Source organism: Nelusetta ayraudi, unplaced genomic scaffold, assembly GCF_046127955.1.
Source record: "Nelusetta ayraudi isolate G7.1 ecotype Tasmania unplaced genomic scaffold, CSIRO-AGI_Nayr_v1 ptg000195l, whole genome shotgun sequence".
NCBI lineage: Eukaryota > Metazoa > Chordata > Actinopteri > Tetraodontiformes > Monacanthidae > Nelusetta > Nelusetta ayraudi.
Genome location: NW_027466244.1, coordinates 345,001 through 363,180, shown reverse-complemented (window position 1 = coordinate 363,180; position 18,180 = coordinate 345,001). Strand labels below are relative to the sequence as shown.

Sequence of the window (18,180 nt, the reverse complement as noted above, 5' to 3'; positions counted from 1 at the left end):
AGAAAAACATGCTACTCACTTAAATCAGCCACGAATCCGGACTTTGAACGACTTGCGATAAACTTGTCTGTTTAATATTTTCACAATTTTGCACACCGCCCGATTCAAACAGTGGCCAATCCTGATGAGTGTGATTACCGTCAAGAGGGGACCAAGCACAGCACATGAGAATGAAAATAAGGTACTTTATTAGAATAAACAGGTAGTTTATTTTTTCCCCTCCAGATTTTTCATATTAACCACCCATGGATTTCTTAGCGTTACATTACTGTATTTCTTAATGTTGAATAGAAAGCCAAACCCATTCTACTATTAAAAAACAAAAGACCGAAAACTTTGTTCTTTGGTTGGTTGTGAAACTGCATCTGCCCTAACAAACAAACAAACAAACAAACAAATAAACAAACTATGAGCTATCAGCCTGACACTTGGTCTCCTGTCTTATTATTGAACCTGATCAACTTGCAAATTCTGTGGTTTGTTGTCCAACATTGTAGTTTATATTAGCGGGAATCTTTTCATTAGGGAATTTGTGCTCCTAAAATTCCCCCTAAAACAACCCCATCGCATCAAGAAGTCAGCATTTCATAATGACACTCTTTCTGACGTCACACCTATGCTCCTCCAGAGCCTCCTCACTCCTCCTGCCCCATGTTGTGCAGTCGTTCTCCAGCCCTCCTCAGCGCACCGTCCCGGAGCTACGAGTGGCAACATGCGGTTCCCGGGGCGGCAGCTGGCCGCGGCCCTGGCGGCTCTGTGTGCCGCAGTGTGGGCGTCGCAGGCGGAGGTGATCGACGACATCCTGGGCAGCCTGTCCAGGGCAGCAACCTTCCTGGAGCGGCACCATGAGCAGATCAACCTGGACGGACTGGTGGGCTTCATCATCCTGCAGGGTTGGTACCGCAAACACTGGCCACTGGGTTGTGTGGCGCAATCTGCATGTCTGCTGCAAAGACGTTGGTTACTCCGTCGTTGTTATTGTGATTAGTTGTGTTGTTGATTCGGATCATGGAGACGTTTGTGAATACAATTTCGATTTTATATTAATGAACAGAAACGTGTTTGTCTTTCTCTCCGGCATTCATGGGAAGGTTTTGAAAGTCATGACTTACATCAGACATCTGCAGCATCAGCATATGTTGTGATCGCGCACTGAAATGTGATACTGGTAATAACATTTGCAAAGTAAAGACAAAATAATATTTAAAACAAACAAAACGTTTAATTTCAGTTTTCCCCATTTTGATAATTTATGATTTGCAAATCAAAATGTAGTTTAGCAATTTTAATTGGTTGCCCTTATTTGTTTTCTATCTCAAGCCACCTTTATTATTATTATTATTATTATTTATTTATTTGTTTGTTTGTTTGTTTGTTTGTTGCACCAATGTTGTGTACCAGTGCTCACGGGACATTGTTTTGTATGTAAAATGTTGAATAAATGTACTAGTATGCACAGGGGGATTCACAGGGGCACCAATCAGACTGGTATGATTTGATTCACATGTGAAAGTATCTATCTATAATCCGAATGCCTCCCACTGGGACCGTCTAACATTAGAACCAGTAACCACAAAAATCTGAAGCACATCCGGATATTTTTCCAGCCATCAGGGACTTTCTGTCTCTGCAGAGTTTTACTAAACTACTGATGAGACATGTAATGCAAACACACTTCAGCGTGTTCTGTGTGCCAACTTTGAAGATGGAAGAGTGACACTGGCCCATCTTGTTCATCTCTCGACCCTCTTGGTTCTCGCCTCAGCTTCTCTGAAGGAAGCCGTGCGGACGTGGCCTCACAGCGACCCGGTCAGCTGGGCTCAGAGGACGTCCTCCGTGTCGCTGCTCAAACGTCTGGACCAAAACATCGTCAAGGCCGTGGCGGCCCTGAGGCAGAGCGACCCCAAGTACTGCAGAGGTCAGACACAAAAACAACAACGACTGAATGATGGGAAATCAACGGGAGATGCTGTAGCTTTTGCAATCACGGCCTCCTCTGTGCATCTGCAGAGTTTGAGCCGCTGCTGTCGTGGCGCGCCTGGCTCATCCCTCGGGAGTGGAGCGCCACCGACCCCAGCCTGGTGTATTCCTCCGCCACCAGCACCGAGTGCTTTGACGAGCAGCTCTGCGACAACTGCCTGACGCTGCTGCTGGGAACCTGGTAACCACCACGCACCCACTGAGAGAGCGTCTGATCAGTGGAAGAGGCCGTTTGGCTGCCGTAGCGCCGCGCAGGTTGTTGTGTCGGCCCAAAGGTTGAGCTGCGCAGTTCAATCTTCCCTGGATTTCACAATATTTGACTGCATTATGTCACGGTGAAATATTGCATTGAGAATTTTATTGTGAAATCACTATTTGACTGCAGTATTGAACTGTACAATATTGTATTTCAATTTCTTTTTGTTGATAATGCCGGACCGTCCTCTGCAATAGTACAGTCAATTACTGGCCACTGAGTTGCATTGCTTTCATCGTAAAAGTGAAAGTACACAAGCAATTACTATTTACAGTTAAGCACTGTAATTCCACAACAGCATATTGCTGTATCACAGTAGTTTCATTGGCACCACAGCTGTGAAATTACAGTACACAGTTGTAGCTTTTACTATAATTTACTGTGAAATATTTCCAGTAATGCAACTAGCAGCCAGTAATTGACTGAAGCTGTGTGCTCTTTACAATCTCACAGTGTGATTTTGACAGAACGGGGCAGATCTGGTGGCAGGTCTTGGCCGTCTCGTGCACTTGCGACTCTCCAGTTCGAGTCGGCTCACTTGCGAACGCTGGGCCTGAAGCTGCTGACGGCGTTGTGTGTCTCCGTCGTGTGTCTGCAGGAAGATGAACGGGACGCCCTGCATCGCCACCAGGCCGTGCTTGGACACCATGACTAATTTCGGCTGTCCGTACTACTCCCTGTCCCACCAGCTGCTCTACTTCATGGTGGCAAAGATGGTGAGGGGACGTCGCGTGAAACACCACAGTTCTGCGGTTCCTGGGCTCTGACTGCTTTTGCTTCCTCCGCAGACCGGCTGCACCAAACTGCTGAAAGCCGACACCCGGCCGTCCCGGGCCAACATGACGGAGCGCGGCTACGAGCAGATCTTCTGCTCCAACATGATGAAGACCAACCAGGACATCGTGGCGGATGGCCTCAGGCAGAACATGGCCGACATCTTCATCGAAAACAGTCAGTATCACCAGCGGAGAACTGATCGCACGTCGCAGAAACCAAAAGAATCAGCCAATCGGACGGCAGTGTGACTTGAACTTCCTCTTTGCTCTCTGCTCAAAGTCCTGCTCTGTGGCCTGGACGGTTTCTCCGACTTCTACAAAGCCGAGTGGCTGCAGCACATCCTCCGGCAGCAGGATATGGAGCTGGGCTGCTTCGGCAAAGACAGTGAGTGTCGACTAACACACGAGCACAAACCGGGAGCCTTACACTGTGTGTGATGGACGCTCACGTCTGCATGAACTTTAACTGCTCTGTGTGCTGCAAGACCGTGACACCGGAGATCCGAGTTGCTTCATGCAGGGGCCGTTTTCTTTTCCTCAGATTACATCCTGTCTCAGATCATCGGCGATGAGCTGCTGGAGCAGCTGCAGCCCCACAGGAGGGTGAAGAGGAGGGAGAAGATACTTCCAGGTTGGTCTTCGAGTCAGATAGTTGAGGCTGCTGTGAAAATCAAAATGACCGTTTATAGTTTCCTGGATGCAGATTCTGATGCCCTGATCCCCCAGCTTCTAAGAACAGGTTCAGGTGCTTCTCTCCATACAGGCTCTAAATGCCACGGCGAGGAGGAGATGTCACTGCTGCAACTTCTTCCTTATTTGAACTTATTTATTTAGTTTTGACAAACATAATAATTTGGCTGGAGGCCTTGTTCTTTCCCGTCCTTTCAAAGTGCCCTGTGGACACCGTGCTCTTTTTTGCATCTGATTTCATTGGCTGTTCACATCTTGTACACTTGTACAGCGGATGTCTTGTTCAAGTGTGTCTGTCAATGTGTTCTGCTGCAAACCGACAAACCAAGTGGCCCTTCAAGGGACCAATCAATAAGGTGAGGTGAAGGGAAGTGACGCTGGCCTTCTCCTCCGTTGCTCTGCAGACGGCTGTTCCAGTCACATGACATCGGTGGCGGTGGGGGCCCTGGGCGGCTACATGTCCTACTACCTGACGGAGCAGGACATCACCAAGAGGCCCCTGTCCTGAGGGCCGGGCCGGGCCGTGGGCTCGCCGCGCTCCTCGCCGCTGGGGGAGGACATTTGTTGCTCCGCTGAAGAGACGGACGGAAACTTTCCAAACACTGAGATGTGACATCCAGCCACCAACCAAACCGGAGCGTCCACCTTCACCTTGTGATTGCTTCATTCTCTACTCAGTAATTTGTCCTGGACTGCTGCAGGGGAGCCTGAATGTTGTTTAAGCCCACAGGAGAGAACAGAGGAGACACAACCGGAGGTCCTGGCCAGTGTGTTGCTGGCTTACATATCCTGTACGCCAAGGGTGTGGCTCTGTCACAAGAGTGCAATTTGTTGTCTCTTCACACACAATAAATAGTTGAATAGTTGCAAAGAGGAAACATATGTAAACAATACAAACATCCCCCGTTTTTCCTTCCAAAAATATTCACCTTTATTTCTTTTATTGTTTTGGGAGAATTGAATCTGTTCGATAGAAAAAGAGGCCCAAGAACTGTTGACTTTAGAGGAGACATGCATGAACTCAGACACACATATACATATACATATACATATACATATACATATAAATATAAATATAAATATAAAAATAAATGTTATGTACAAAAGACCTGCCATGTGTTAGCGTGACAAACAACCAATAAAACAAAGTCTTACAGTTCAGTCTGCTGCAGCCGAACAATCCAAACCCCCACCGTGTGTGTGTGTGTGTGTGTGTGTGTGTGTGTGTGTGTGTGTAGGTTCTGACTAGATGTCAGTGCAGCGAGAATCAGGAAACTGTCAGGAAACGAGCGTCCCTGTATGGAAAAACAGCAGCGCCTGTCCGTCTGTGTGAGTGTGTGTTTGTGTGTGTGTGTGTGTGTGTGGACAGCTGCTTCAAGCCCCGTGCATGTGTTGCTGGCTGCCTGTCTGTCATCTTTGACCTCCTGCTCCTCCGGCTGCTCCTCCGGCTGCTCCTCCTCCTCCACACCAACGACGCTGATGACATCACTTGTTCCAGCCGATGATGTCGTAGAACAGCGCCTTGAGCAGCCGGGCCTCGTAGGTGACGGTGTTCTTGCCGATGTGCATGCGGCTCTCCTGCAGCGGCTGCTCGATGAGGGCGGGAACGTCTTTGCCGTACGCTGGCGGGTGGTAGGAGAGGGTGGGGGGGGTGACCCAAACAAACAAACCAAAGTGAGCGCAGCTGTCTCCCGGCGGGACAAGACTGAACACATGAAGCTCATATCAAACATCTCCAGCGCCTGACGTGATGCTTCCTGCAAATTTTATGATTCCCTGAGGCTGGCTGTCATGGAGCATGACAGCCAGCAGGTGGCAGCAGAGAGACGGATGGAGGCTCAGAAATCCAATGTTTGAAGTTTAAATATTTACAGTATGGATGAGAGCACAATTCTCCTGAGGACCAGACTATCCCTGTGTGTGTGAGTGTGTGTGTGTGTGTGTAAAGAATAGAACAGAATAGAATAGAATAGAATGCCTTCATTAATCCCCCAGTGGAAAAATGTGCATTAATTATTACAATTACAGCAACTGTATGGTGCAAAAAAGATGGAAAATGATAATAATTAAAAGAAAATCAGGCAATAAAAAAATCTGTATATTATATCATATGGACGGGCTGGATTGTGTGTGTGTGTGTGTGTGTGTGAGTGCGTGCATGCTCACCCTCGCAGTGCTCCAGGAACTGAATACAGTCCTGCACCACGGCGTCCCGCACCATCACCATTTGTTTGGACATGTTCTCCAGCAGAGACAGGAAACAGTGCTTGGCGTAGAACCACGTCTCCGTCCCCAGCTGCACACACACACACACACACACACACACACACACACACACACACACACACACACACACACACACACACACACACACCGTACAGTGGACATAAGAACACCTCACGCCTAAAAATTGCCGCATTCTAGTTGTGAGGTTTGTGTGTTTGCACGACAGTCCGTCGTAGAAATTTCATCTCTGCTATTTTTAAACTTCCTCCATCCACCGGAGCCCAGCTGGACCAGGTGGCTGGTGTCACATTCCTCAGCTCCTCTCTGTGGCGGGCGGCGCTTCCTGTTCTCAGCTGCGGTGGCGGGGCGAGAGGAAGAGGAGGAGGAAGGAGGAGGAGGGGGAAGAGGAGCAGCCTGCTGCACTGACCTTTTTGTTGTACGGCTCCAGGCTCTTTATGACACGGGAGATGCCAAAGTCGTAGTTGGCCTTGGCGCAGTACAGAGTTCTGGAGGGGTTGGAGAAGACAAACACCGACTTGAATTCCCGTCAGTCGCCCCAAACCGCCACTTTGGTTTTGTTTTGCACCGTCGTCTGGCCTCAGTGTATTAACCAGATTAAATGAAGGTCACAAACAAAACCAACAAAGCGGACCGGACTTGGCTCTGATTGGGCGCCGATGACTCACCCGATGACCAGGTTGACGATGCAGAGGTGGAAGACCTTCTTGTCTGGGTCGTCGTACGAGATCTGCTCCTCCTCCTTCTCGATCTTCCTGATCAGCTCCTCGGCCTGAAGGAGAGGGGGGGGGAGGAGGAGGAGGAGGAGGACCATGACGATGAATGAATCTGCTGATTCATTTGGGTGAGGAGAAAATGATGAGCGGCGGCAGTGCAGCACCTCCTCGTTCTGAGTGGTCATGATGTAGGAGACGCACAGGTTGGCCAGCACCACGGCGCTCACACTCAGGATCTACACACACACACACACACACACACACACACACACACACACACACACACACACACACACACACACACACACACACACAGGAGGGGGAAAGAGTATTACTCACTTTTCTTGAGTTAACCAAATAAACATCAGCCCCAAAACGGAGAGAATCGAAGCGTTGCCACTGCCCCCTACTGGACATGCTTGCACTGCACTTCAACTCCCAAAAGAGTCACATGAAGTCATTTTCTTTCGTCTGCAGGTCCGCTGACCGTCTTCACAAGGACAGTTCACTCATTGCTTTTTAGATTTTCACACAGTGAGACAAACAGAACTCAGACTGCAAAACCAAAAAGAGACACAGAGAGGATTCCAGAGCAGCGGCATGCGGAGACACGGCCGAGCCGAGTGAAGCTCAGCGCTCTCGCTGTTTACCGAGGGTTTGCACCTGCACGGACACTCTTGAATGTTACACTGCTCCACCTGGACAGACACGCACAGCGTCAGCACCTCCTCCCTCCTTCCCTCCCTCCAGACATCGACAAGCTCAACTCTCCTCCTCCTCCTCCTTCTCCTCCTCCTCCACCACCTCCTCGGGACGTCCCGCCGTACTCACGTCGTCGTAGTGCTTCTTGACGATGGGCTCGTACAGGCCGATGGCCTCCTTGTACTTGTTCTGCATGAAGAGCACGTGGGCCACGTTCAGCTTCCACGTGTCGTCCTCGTTGCAAACCTCCACCGACTTGTGGAAGATCTTCTCCACCATGTTGTAGTTCTCCCGGTTCCAGTAGATCTTGGCCTGGGCCATCAGCACCACGATGTACCTGAGCGGCGACAGAGGGCGTCACACGGGGGTAATTGGGGGAGGAGTTTAGCGGCCGGAACGTGCGAGCGCCTCGGCCTGCTCACTTCTCCTGCATCAGGTCGTACTCCTGCAGAGCTTTCTTCAGGAGGTCGTCGTCTCGCACCAGCCGGGCGTCCTGCACCTGCGACAGGACGAACGCGGACGACAACGGTCACCCGCAGCCGACGACCTTGGCCTGGGCGGAAAGCTGAGAATCACCAGCGCAGCGTAAAACACAACGCAGCGACCGACCTGCTTGGCCAGCTTCCGGAGCTGCTCCGTCAGTTTGCCGCTCATCTCATCCAACTTCCTGAAGGCCTGCGGTGACACAAACGCCAAGGGGATAAAACGCTTGTGTTTCAGATAACGCGGGCAAACACGTCTCATTACCACTCAGTCATGAGCTGCAAACAAGGACAGAAAAATCCAAGCAGAAATTCTGGTGGCTCAAGAGGTGCCTCAGTTATTTCATTGGGCCACTAGGGGCAGCAGAGGCTCTCAATTCTGCACTTGACAATTGTTGTGTTATAATAGCTTTTCACAGAACAGCCACGATGACAGCAGCAACAATAAATAAGACCAGTAACCTCCATTATCAACAGCTACGTAAAATCAGAACGACACACAAAAACCTTGTCAAAGAACATCGATTAAATGTGTGCAAACAAACAGACAAAGCGACTCGACAAATTTCAACAAACTAGCTGTGTGGCAGCAGTGCGATTGTACCTCCTCGGGTGCCGTCTGGCAGGTCAACAAGGCATCCAGGAACTCGTACATGTACTGTGGAAGGAGAGAAAGTCAAACTGAGCGACGCCGATGGAAGACGTTGGAGCAGAGTGACGATGAGGACGAGGATGATGAGTGGTACCGGCGACAGGAACTTGTAGGTCAGATGTGCGTTTTCAGCCAACACGTCCGCCGCCAGGTCAAAGTACTGCGAGAGAGAGAGAGAGAGAGAGAGAGGGAGAGAGAGAGAGAGAGAGAGGGAGAGAGAGAGAGAGAGAGGGAGAGAGAGAGAGAGAGAGAGAGAGAGGGGGAGGGAGAGAGAGAGAGAGAGAGAGAGAGAGAGAGTGAGTCTCACTGGGACGTTGATGCCAAGTCAATTAAAGTGGCCCAGCTCCCTGCAGAATGCTGAGTGCTTCTGTCTCCAGCATATAAAACACTCAAGCCTTGAGAAACACTGTTCCACTGACACCTAGTGACTACTTTATTATTCCCCTTTCTGTGTTTCGCTTTTAACTGTTGCCTCCTTACACTGTGTTCCTGTCAAGTGCTTACAAATAAAATGTATTATTATTATTATTATTATTATTATTATTATTGTTAACATTAAAACCTTGTCACCTCGTGCTTGCAGTAGAGCAGCAGCAGGTTGCCGAAGGTGACGGGTGGGAAGGAGGGCTGCTGCAGCAGGAAGGCCAGCTTCTCAAAGCCCTCCGTCGCCTTGGAGTCCATGTTCAGCAGGGCCTGGTTGTGCAGCGTCACCGGGTCCAGCTCCTGGTCGCCACACACACACACACACACACACACACACACACACACACACACACACACACACACACACACACACACACACACACACACACACACACACACACACGGCGTATGAGGCCCACGGAGAAACCACCAGGGGGCAGTAGCAGCGCACTCTTTCCACTCTCCGGCCATAAGGGCCGGCGGTCACGTCTCCGCGGTGGGACCAAGGACAGAGGTCCGTCAGTGTGTCAGTTCTGATGATGGAGCCATAACCGGCATCTCCGTGTGAGCCTTCACACCCGCACCTCCATCCTAATGCTCCACTCGGTCTGCAGGCTGTTTAGCGGGGCAGGTCCTGGCAGCTCGGACGCACATTATCTCAGGATAATAACACCAGGCCTCCAGGTGTGCACGATCCAGCTGCACAGCTCCACACACACACACACACACACACACACACACACACACACACACACACACACACACACACACACACACACACACACGCAAACGTACCTCCTCAGATCTGGGTGGCATGTCCGTCAAAGCCTCCTGGGCTCCTTTCACTGCAGGAAAAACCCCACAGCACAAATGGAATTTTATCATTGTTCAGGCTGAAAAGGTCAGACTGTTGCTATAAACACAGGTATAAAGTGGAACTTTGCAGTATATGGGACCTTCAAAACACATATGATGAAAGCAGCCCTGCTCTCTTACAGTTCTTGCGCTGGTACTCGATGGCAGCTTTGAGGTTAAAGGCTTCCACCAGAGCCGTCTGATGCAGAACCAGTGTGTTGCCCACGCTGTGGATATCGATCCCCTCGGTCGTCATGCCGACGCTCAGCTCTGATGGGATAAAAACACCTCTAAGTGGCGTCGCTGGGACAGAGAACAACAGTGTGAGTCAGAGCGCTGCGGCACCTGGATGCTCCCTGATGCCCCGCTCGATGATCTCCTCGATGTATTTGACGGCCTGGTTGTAGTTCTTCAGGCTGTAGTGGCACAAGGCGATGTTGTAGGACAACGCTGGCGGGGCCACAAACAGGAAGACGGGAAGGGAGACGAGGTGAATATCTGTGGTCGCGCCATTCTCACAAACCATCAAATTCAGCCGCTCCAACGTACAAGGCACCGATCCCATCAGCTGCAGGACCGAGGTGAACATCCTGCAGGCCTCCTCGTGCTTGCCGTCCTGGTAGAGCAAACAGCCCATGTTGTGGGTGTAGTCTGGGTCCTCCTGGGGCAGCTGCACCAGCAGGGACTGCACACGCACACAGAGTTAGGAAACAACCGGGGCCTGCACTGGGCTGCAGGTTATTTCCAGATGACAATGATGAATGTGAGCGTGTGTGAGCACGCGCGTCGTCACCTTGGCAGCAGAGTAATCCTCCTCGCTGTACTTGACGCAGGCCTGCAGCTTCAGCATCTGACGGAGAGACACAGGCAGGCTCAGAGAGCGGCGAGAGATCTGACAACGCCACTTCGGGGCAAAAGCAACTTGGCGCCGTTCCACTCGTGCATCTTTGAACTTGCTCAAATATTTCCCCAGACACGCACCGTACCTGATCAGATCGTACTGACAGTGGGTGGAGAGATGCGTTTGTTTTGGTAGCAGCATCGTATTTGACTCCAGGTTAATGAAAATGTTCCCATTCAAATTAAGAAATACACATTTTGGCCGGCTTTGATAAATTTGTTGAAGCATTTTGTGAAACATTTTCTCTGAGGACGTCTGGAAGTCTGGAACAGATGGTGCAAATGTATTGGAAAAAGTTCAGTGTGAAAGCCACCGGAGTACTGAAAATTGGAAAAATCTGAAGGCACAGAGGAAACACCCGTCTGCACCAAAACACTTTAATCTGCACATAAATGGAGGGATTCTGGGCATGACTGGGAGACTCGCTTTTCACTTTTCAAAAAATTGTCTCTTAACAAGACTCCTCGCTGTGTGTGCGTGTGCGTGCGTGCAAGACCTTGGTGTGACTGCCAGTGTTGTCAAGCCCAAACGAGGCCTTCACGGCCTCAGGATAGGCGCCGGATTTATACAGCGACTGTGCATAGTAGACCTTGTAGTCCTCCACCTCTGGGTGCAGCTGGCTGAGCTGCTCGTAGCACTCGGCAGCGCTGCCAAAGTCCTGGATGTGGTAGTAGCAGAAGCCGAGCAAGGAGAGCGCCGCCCGCGACTGAGGGGAAGAAGACAATTTGGGTGTAAACAATTCGAGATGATGTTGATGAGCTCCATATTTGAAGGGCACTTCGGAAAATATGGAGACGACATAAATAACAGAAAAGTAGATGTGATTAAAACAGAAATAATTATACAATGCAGTGCGTTCAATTATTAAAAAGAGAGGATAACAACTGATTAAGGAACAAAACGACGTGCTGTTCTCACCTTGGAGTGTTTCTGAAGTTGTCCAGTCAGGATCTGAATAGCCTCCACATACTGACCGTCTTTTATCTGGAACACACAGTTTATATTTCACAGGCGTTGCTCACTTTTAACACAAAGCAGATGAAAAAAACTAATGACGCTGAAGTCAATGAAGCAGTCGTTATTTGAATAATCCGTAACGTTAACATCCTGAAACTGAGCAACTAGTTGACTGACACAAGGGAACTATAACATGGAATATGCTTTAAAAACAAACAAAAAACATTTTCCCTAACATTCACGAACGCCGAATTACTCATCAGCATTTAAAATGTGCGGATATGCGTGACTCGATTTGCTAAGACCTGTCGAATTTGCTGGCGAGCAGCAAACACTAAACGAGTTGCCTTCTGAAGGGAGTTTCGGTTACCGTTAGTTAGCTTCAATGCTAACAGGTACGTCGGAGATTTCTCAACGCTATTTTGCGCTTAATCTCACCAGTTTGTAGATGGTGGCCGTGTATTCTCCGTCCTTAATAGCGATCATGACTGCCGACGAGATGTTGTAAATGCTTTACACGATGCAGGAAGGTTGTATGTTCGTAAAACAACGACGCTGCTGCATTTGCCCTGTTGCACAGGTCACTGCTGTGGTGTTACGATGAATTCCGTTAGCTTGTCAGAGTCACCTTTGCTTAACTACGGATGAAGATGAAGGGCAAAAACGCCACCATTGGACCTTTTCTATCTAAGTTGAAATCTAAACACAATCATGATTTAACTAAATAAACAATCTTTTCTATTATTTTAGTGTTCCACGTTCACATGTTTTCAATTTCACAATTGACTAACACTTATCCTGGAACGTGACGAAAGTTATCCAGAACTGTGGTCTCCCTTGCTCAAAAGAATTAAAATGATGAATTTATTTCCATACATTTAAAAACTCGTCTGAGCGAGTTTTTCAGTGGCAGCATAGAGCGCGGCAGGTGCGCGCTCCCGTGACTCGCGCTCACGTTTTAGCCAGGCATCAGAACTCGGCATGACGTTGTTGCTGCTGAGACTGTTACTACGCAACCGGAGGAGACCGGAAGCGTTCCGGCTGATTGACGTGCGAATTAGCCAATCAAAGAGGAGGATAGGGTTGTCGCCCTTTAATCCCCAACTCTAACCCGTACACACACACACACACACACACACACACACACACACACACACACACACACAGTGTTGACACAGAGGCCAGCTGCAGTGCTGGAGCGTTCCCTAAAACCCAAACCACACTGTGGTGACCACCGGGCCTCCATAATGATGGGGAAATGTGTGTGTGTGTGTGTGTGTGTGTGTGTGTGTGTGTGTGTGTGTGTGTGTGTGTGTGTGTGATTCTGTGAGTATGTGTGTATTTTTAGTGTTTGAGTATATGCATGTGGATGCATGCTTGAACAGAATGTGTGTGTGTGTGTGTGTGTGTGTGTGTGTGTGTGTGTGTGTGTGTGTGTTCCTTCTCCTGTCTCTCCTCCTTGAGGCGCTCTTTGCTCAGCCGTCAGTATCTTCTAGTGGGGCCACCGGGACGTTGTGCTGCAAGAGGAGCTACACAACAACAGGTAATGCTGACAGACTCACACGCATTAAAGTCACCATGTTCTGCTTCTACTTTATATTATATTCATATTTTTTTAGCATGTAACTCAGAAAACTAACAGATTTAGGTGAAAGAAGAAAATAACTACTACATTGCCAAATCACTACTTTGCTGCTGCGGGTGGTGCATGCTGCAGAATGACGTGCTTTATTGCGCTGTTTTGACTTTTGAAGCCAAACTTGTGAAGAGCAGATTTGGGTTGCATGATATTTGTTTTTGGCAGAGGGATTTTTTGTGGTGTGAAGAGATGAGACAGGAATTTAGATAAAGCAAAAAAAAAAAAAAAAAAAAAATCAACACAGTTTAAGTGATGAGACTTTTTACAGGTCGGGCACTATTTTCAGAAACAGATTCATTCAACTCGGTTCCTCGGTGAGTTGCTCCTCGTGACCGTAAAGTGGGATCGCAGTGATCAGATATTGCAGCAGCTGGCGTGTCTCTGCAGCATTCTGCCCCCCCCGCCTCTCAGCTCACTTTTGTTGCTCGTCTGATTTTGGCCTCAGGGCCTCTCCTCCTGCTCCAACACCAGTCACGCCCGTCAGACTGCATTTATTTGTTGAACAAAGTGTAAGAAAATAAAACAAAAAACAATACACTCCGATTAAATTGAATTCTAAACAAAATATAATTTGTATATCGTTTTGAATCAAATTCTAAATAAAAAATAAAACACACAAAAAAAAAAAGAAAGAAAACAATCAAATAAATTCTGCTCTGTTCCTGCTGCAGGTGCTAGACCGACCATGACGCCCAGGCTGAGTGTGCTGCTGCTGCTGCTGCTGTCGCTGGCTGCAGTATCAGTGATGGCCCAGCGGAGGCGCCAGTCCTCGTCGTCCGCCACCACCGGCAGCACCAGCAGCGGCAACAGCGAGTGGAACTACAGGGACGGCTGTGAGTGCCCGCATGACTCTCTCTCTTTATCCTGGGCTAAAGATCAAGTTCAGGGCTCACTGTTGTGAGGTCACAGCAGGAAGTGTCTCTGCCCACCTGTTGCTATTGTTGTTGTTGTTGTTGTTGTTGTTGTGGTTCGTCTGGCCTCGACAGCCAACCTGTCCTAAAAACATGTTGTCTGTGTTGCAGCGGAGAAGGTGAACATGCGCGGCGTGGCCAACCTGACGCAGATCCTGGACAACTGGAGGTTCGACATCCTGGCCCAGATGAGGAACCTGCTGCAGAACGACCACCAGTCCGTCCTGCCGGACTACGCCAGGTACAGCAGCTCCTGATCTCTGCAGGGTTTCCCTGGAGAAAAAAAATAACGGTGAGGTTCTGTTGGACCTTCCGCTGATCTCCACGTCAGTGTGTTTTACGACATGCCGTCGTCTGTAAGGTGGAACCAGCAGAAGAAGGAAAACCTGAACTTTTGTCATGAGTGGGAAGAAAAGAAAGAAGCTCACACAGCGCCCCCATGTGGAACCTGCCAACTGGCAGAATGGAAAGGCTGAGTGCACCAGGAGGTAACTGGGCACCGGGTCTGTCTGCGCCCAGTTGTGGCTGCAAGCAGGAAGCAGCGGCTTTCCTTGTGGAAAACCTAGTTCCTGTTTCCCTCCTGCTGCATGACGACATGCCGCTATTTTCACTTTAAAATTGCAGCTCTGGGCTTCATCCTCGCCGAGAACCAAAACATCGTCCCCCAAGTTTATTTTCGGGCCGAGGGACAAACCAAATTTCTGCGGTGGCTCTCGGCACCCGGGGTGTTTTCCCATTTACGTGTCGTGCATTATACATTCCAAGGAGGGAAAGCGTGACGATAGTTCAGACACACTGCGTGAACTCTTCTTCACTGTGTCGTGGACTGTGAAAAGTCGCCGGGCTGAACTCTCTGTGGCCTTTCACCTTCAGGATCCAGCCGCTGTCGGAGGCTCTGGACGACCTCTACAAGGAGTTCAACGCCCTCAAGACTCACCTGGGCGACCTGACAGAGAAGTTCTCCGCCATCGAAACCTTCGTCGATGAGTTGAAGACCGGTGGTGCTGACGGTGCGACTGCCAGCGCTGGTGCCGCCTCCTCGGCTCCGGCCGCGGCCCCCGCCGCCGTCCCCAGACAGGGCGGGAGGAGGGTGGTGAGGAAGAAGGTCACCTCCTCCACCGGCTCCTCCTGAGCGGTCAACCATCGCTCATATTTCTGCTTCGGCTTCAGTCTCGCTTCTTCCAATAAGACGCCGCCACTCTCAGGCCAATTCTCCTCAAACTAAAAGATGTTGGTGCACAGCAAGCTCTGAGGGTCACGTGACCTCAACTGCGTGGGCTCAAGAAGACAAATTACGGCAGAAAAAGTTTCAGAATTACGACATGGAATTGGCCGCGTTGCAGGGTTAGTTAGCTCCGCCTGTTCTTGCTGCTGCTTGCTGGTTTGGGGTTTTACTGCTGCATCAAATGAGCTCCTAATAAACTCACTATTTTGCATTGGTACTCATCGTCCGACTGGTTGCTTCCCCACTCCACTCACACAAAAAACCCCAAGACAATAAAGTGCCATGTCATGTATCCGCACTTCCACCAGGGGGCGTTGTCTACACTTGGCCTAGTCCAGGCTGTCCATCCACGCACCTAAAAGTAGGTTTGTTGTGATGCCCTGGGACATCATTACAGCGACAGCATGTACCAAACTACGGCGTGTGTGTGTGCGTGTGTGTGTGTGTGTGTGTGTGTCTCCGAGCTGGTGACCCACTTTGCGTTACGTCAGAGACATGCAAAGAAATATTGGTAATCCCAGATACTGTAGCATACGGTGTGTAATCTGCAGATGCTCTTAATTCTGACTCAGAGGAGGCGACTCGACGGGGTGAAGCTGGGTGAGAGCTGCAGGAAGTGGCCGAGGAAGCGCTGCACGCATTCCGAATCACTGTCACAACAGCTCGACACAGTTTAGGATCAGCAGCACACCACCACCACCACCACCGTCACTGCCAAGCTGCGAGAAAAAAAAAAAGACCCGTGTTTGCACTTCTGATTTTCACAGCTCTGGGTTTGGTCACCGCTACATGCTAAAGTATCTGGCTCACCACTGAACCCTCTGCCCTCCAGCGGGCTAAGATGCTAAACATGTCATGCTAGTAACACGATATTTGCTTCAATAGTAACAATTTGCTTCAGTGTGGGAAAGGAACTCTTCTGATTCCAGAAAAAAACAAAAGTTGCAGAGAAATCTCAGCTTTTTAAGAAATAATAACAATTAAATTAGGAATTAACTCATGTCGGAATGGCAGATTCCATTTTTCCAGAGCTTTTGTTGTCTGGATTCGCTCAGTTCCTCCACTGTACAGTGAATCATGTGACCAAGAGCGTCACCAACAGAGAAACTGGAGGCTGAAACTCACTTTCACGCTATAATTCATCGTCACGCCGACTTATTGCTTTGCCTCAGTTGGCCGGTCGGCGAGCTCAGGCCGCCGCTGTCTCTCACATTCCCGTGTTGACAGCCGGATCAATAACATATTTCATGCTCCCTGGCGGCGGCAGCGGCGGCGACGCGCTGGAAGAGGCGCTCAGTGACTCCTGGAACTCTGACCACTCCGATCGTCCTGCCTGCACGTTCAAGTTTTTTCACCTCTTGTTTTTCTTCCCATGTGAACCTCCTTTTTCTTCTGTTGTCCTCCGCAGCTCTGATGACCCCAGACTGATCATCATTAGTCTCAGCCAATCAGATGTGGCTATTGATGGCGCAGCGGATCACTCGGAGCTTGTTGGTCTGGAGGCCAGTGGGAGGCGACACATCCGTCTCACAAGCTGCCCTCCCTCCTCTTGATAAACTCAAGGACGCAGGTCTCAAATTCACCTGAAATCCGCTGCTGAAACGGGAAAAACTTTGGATTAATGGCCATAAAAACAAGTTCAGGACGTTGACGTGTGAAAGCCTTTAGTTCATCTGCATCCAGGTGTTAGCAGCCATGACTCACTCTTTTTGTCCTACGCAGTATTTTCTCCCCCTTTCCAGATGTCAAAATAAAAATGTGGATGTTATCAAAACAGTGATTCTCGGTTGGGTGTTATATCTTTTTTTTTTTTGTTTCTCCTTTGGACAATGTTTGACATATTTCACTTCCTGCAAATATAGTCGGGGGATAAAAATGCACACCAAGGTCAGCCGCTTTGGTTCTTTCTGCTTTTATTTACGCCGCAGGCCGTACCTGTCGGACGCAGTGTGCTGCAAAAAAAGAAAATTGCCTTGTTTTTTTGTTGATTTCTTTCCCGTGGATGTGGCTCTGCGGACCTGTGTGTATTTGGCCGCAGCCAGAGACAAAACAAACAGAAGCAAACTGATGGTGAGACTTTTACACCATCACGTGTTGAAAGGAAACGCCCATCGAGTAACGACTCAATGCTTTCAAACACGGCGGCAATGAAGAATATTGGACTGCAGGGTCGTCCGTCACCTGCAACGACTGCCGCACTGTCGGTGGACGCTGATGTCACTGCAGGCGTCTTGTTAAGGGGGGATGATGAACAAAGATTCTGCAGAGGAGAAACACTTTCAGCACCTCCACCGACATGTCCAATCAAATTCAACCTGCCGAGAGACACTTAAAGGTCAAGTGTGTAAAATCTGGCTCGATTTATGATTCTTGTTGGTCAAAGCTTCACACACAGCCCATAAATACATACACAAAGGTGTACACCCACAGTACAATAACAGTCTGTACAATTTGGTTTTTCCGACAACGTGTTCTGTATTTCGGGACAGCGCTCGTGTTCTCAAATAAACCACCAAAGAAGAAGGCGGATGAGGTATCCAGGTTTGTGCTTGCAGGCCACTGTAGTTCGCTGGCAAGCTCGGCAGAGGGAGGGTAAGAAGTCCCTAAGGGGACATCAGTGAAATCATGCTGCGGTCTAAAATGTAACCACTTGATGTCTGTGATTCTTCTTTAAAATCTGCTAAATTTTACACTCTTAAACTTTCAGGCTTGGACAAATCCAGCAGTTAAAAACAATAATCCTAATTTTTTGCAATAAACGGCGACGACTC

General features: G+C 49.2%; 3 protein-coding genes across 7 annotated transcripts; 2 read left to right on the top strand and 1 right to left on the bottom strand.

Annotated features, from left to right (window-relative positions):
* Window positions 1-28: 28 nt before the first annotated feature.
* cunh16orf89 (chromosome unknown C16orf89 homolog) lies at window positions 29-4,725 on the top strand. Its single transcript, XM_076015742.1, has 9 exons — window positions 29-181; window positions 629-893; window positions 1,766-1,918; window positions 2,011-2,161; window positions 2,835-2,952; window positions 3,025-3,187; window positions 3,293-3,397; window positions 3,554-3,643; window positions 4,107-4,725. The coding sequence occupies exons 1-9, from the start codon at window positions 125-127 to the stop codon at window positions 4,208-4,210; spliced, it is 1,206 nt and encodes a 401-aa protein (XP_075871857.1). The 5' UTR covers window positions 29-124; the 3' UTR covers window positions 4,211-4,725.
* On the bottom strand, window positions 4,609-12,266 carry ift70 (intraflagellar transport 70). 5 transcript variants are annotated; one of them, XM_076015727.1, is made up of 20 exons: window positions 12,073-12,262; window positions 11,596-11,661; window positions 11,174-11,383; window positions 10,570-10,626; window positions 10,326-10,461; window positions 10,122-10,226; window positions 9,918-10,046; window positions 9,717-9,766; window positions 9,069-9,221; window positions 8,593-8,658; window positions 8,451-8,504; window positions 7,974-8,039; window positions 7,787-7,863; window positions 7,494-7,701; window positions 7,313-7,360; window positions 6,827-6,898; window positions 6,615-6,718; window positions 6,356-6,434; window positions 5,869-5,998; window positions 4,609-5,324 (listed from the first exon to the last, which is right to left on the bottom strand). In XM_076015727.1, exons 1-20 carry the CDS (start codon window positions 12,118-12,120, stop codon window positions 5,188-5,190), a joined length of 1,995 nt encoding a protein of 664 aa, XP_075871842.1. In that variant the 5' UTR covers window positions 12,121-12,262; the 3' UTR covers window positions 4,609-5,187. The 5 variants fall into 5 exon arrangements, 2 of the variants coding, with proteins under 2 accessions (XP_075871842.1, XP_075871843.1); XM_076015728.1 differs by lacking the exon at window positions 7,313-7,360 and having other exon boundaries at window positions 12,073-12,260; XR_012925578.1 differs by lacking the exons at window positions 4,609-5,324; window positions 5,869-5,998; window positions 6,356-6,434 and having other exon boundaries at window positions 6,700-6,718; window positions 6,951-7,360; window positions 12,073-12,266.
* A 767-nt stretch (window positions 12,267-13,033) lies between these two features.
* LOC142881459 (uncharacterized) lies at window positions 13,034-15,626 on the top strand. The gene is made up of 4 exons (XM_076015755.1): window positions 13,034-13,177; window positions 13,945-14,106; window positions 14,296-14,425; window positions 15,058-15,626. Exons 2-4 carry the CDS (start codon window positions 13,959-13,961, stop codon window positions 15,314-15,316), a joined length of 537 nt encoding a protein of 178 aa, XP_075871870.1. The 5' UTR covers window positions 13,034-13,177; window positions 13,945-13,958; the 3' UTR covers window positions 15,317-15,626.
* Window positions 15,627-18,180: the final 2,554 nt, after the last annotated feature.

Bases quoted from the DNA above. Each gene is read 5' to 3' on its own strand.
- ift70 (XM_076015727.1), bottom strand. From the start codon at position 12,120: ATGATCGCTATTAAGGACGGAGAATACACGGCCACCATCTACAAACTG. The intron at 10,047-10,121 runs GTGCCGCAGCGC...TTATCCCATCAG, and splicing joins GGGCATCAGGGAGCATCCAG to AGCTGAGCGTCGGCATGACG. The intron at 6,899-7,312 runs GTAAACAGCGAG...GTGTGTGTGTAG, and splicing joins CGTGCAGGTGCAAACCCTCG to ATCCTGAGTGTGAGCGCCGT.
- cunh16orf89 (XM_076015742.1), top strand. From the start codon at position 125: ATGAGTGTGATTACCGTCAAGAGGGGACCAAGCACAGCACATGAGAAT. The intron at 894-1,765 runs GTTGGTACCGCA...TTCTCGCCTCAG, and splicing joins GGGCTTCATCATCCTGCAGG to CTTCTCTGAAGGAAGCCGTG. The intron at 3,188-3,292 runs GTCAGTATCACC...CTCTGCTCAAAG, and splicing joins CGACATCTTCATCGAAAACA to TCCTGCTCTGTGGCCTGGAC.
- LOC142881459 (XM_076015755.1), top strand. From the start codon at position 13,959: ATGACGCCCAGGCTGAGTGTGCTGCTGCTGCTGCTGCTGTCGCTGGCT. The intron at 14,107-14,295 runs GTGAGTGCCCGC...TCTGTGTTGCAG, and splicing joins GTGGAACTACAGGGACGGCT to CGGAGAAGGTGAACATGCGC. The intron at 14,426-15,057 runs GTACAGCAGCTC...TTTCACCTTCAG, and splicing joins GTCCTGCCGGACTACGCCAG to GATCCAGCCGCTGTCGGAGG.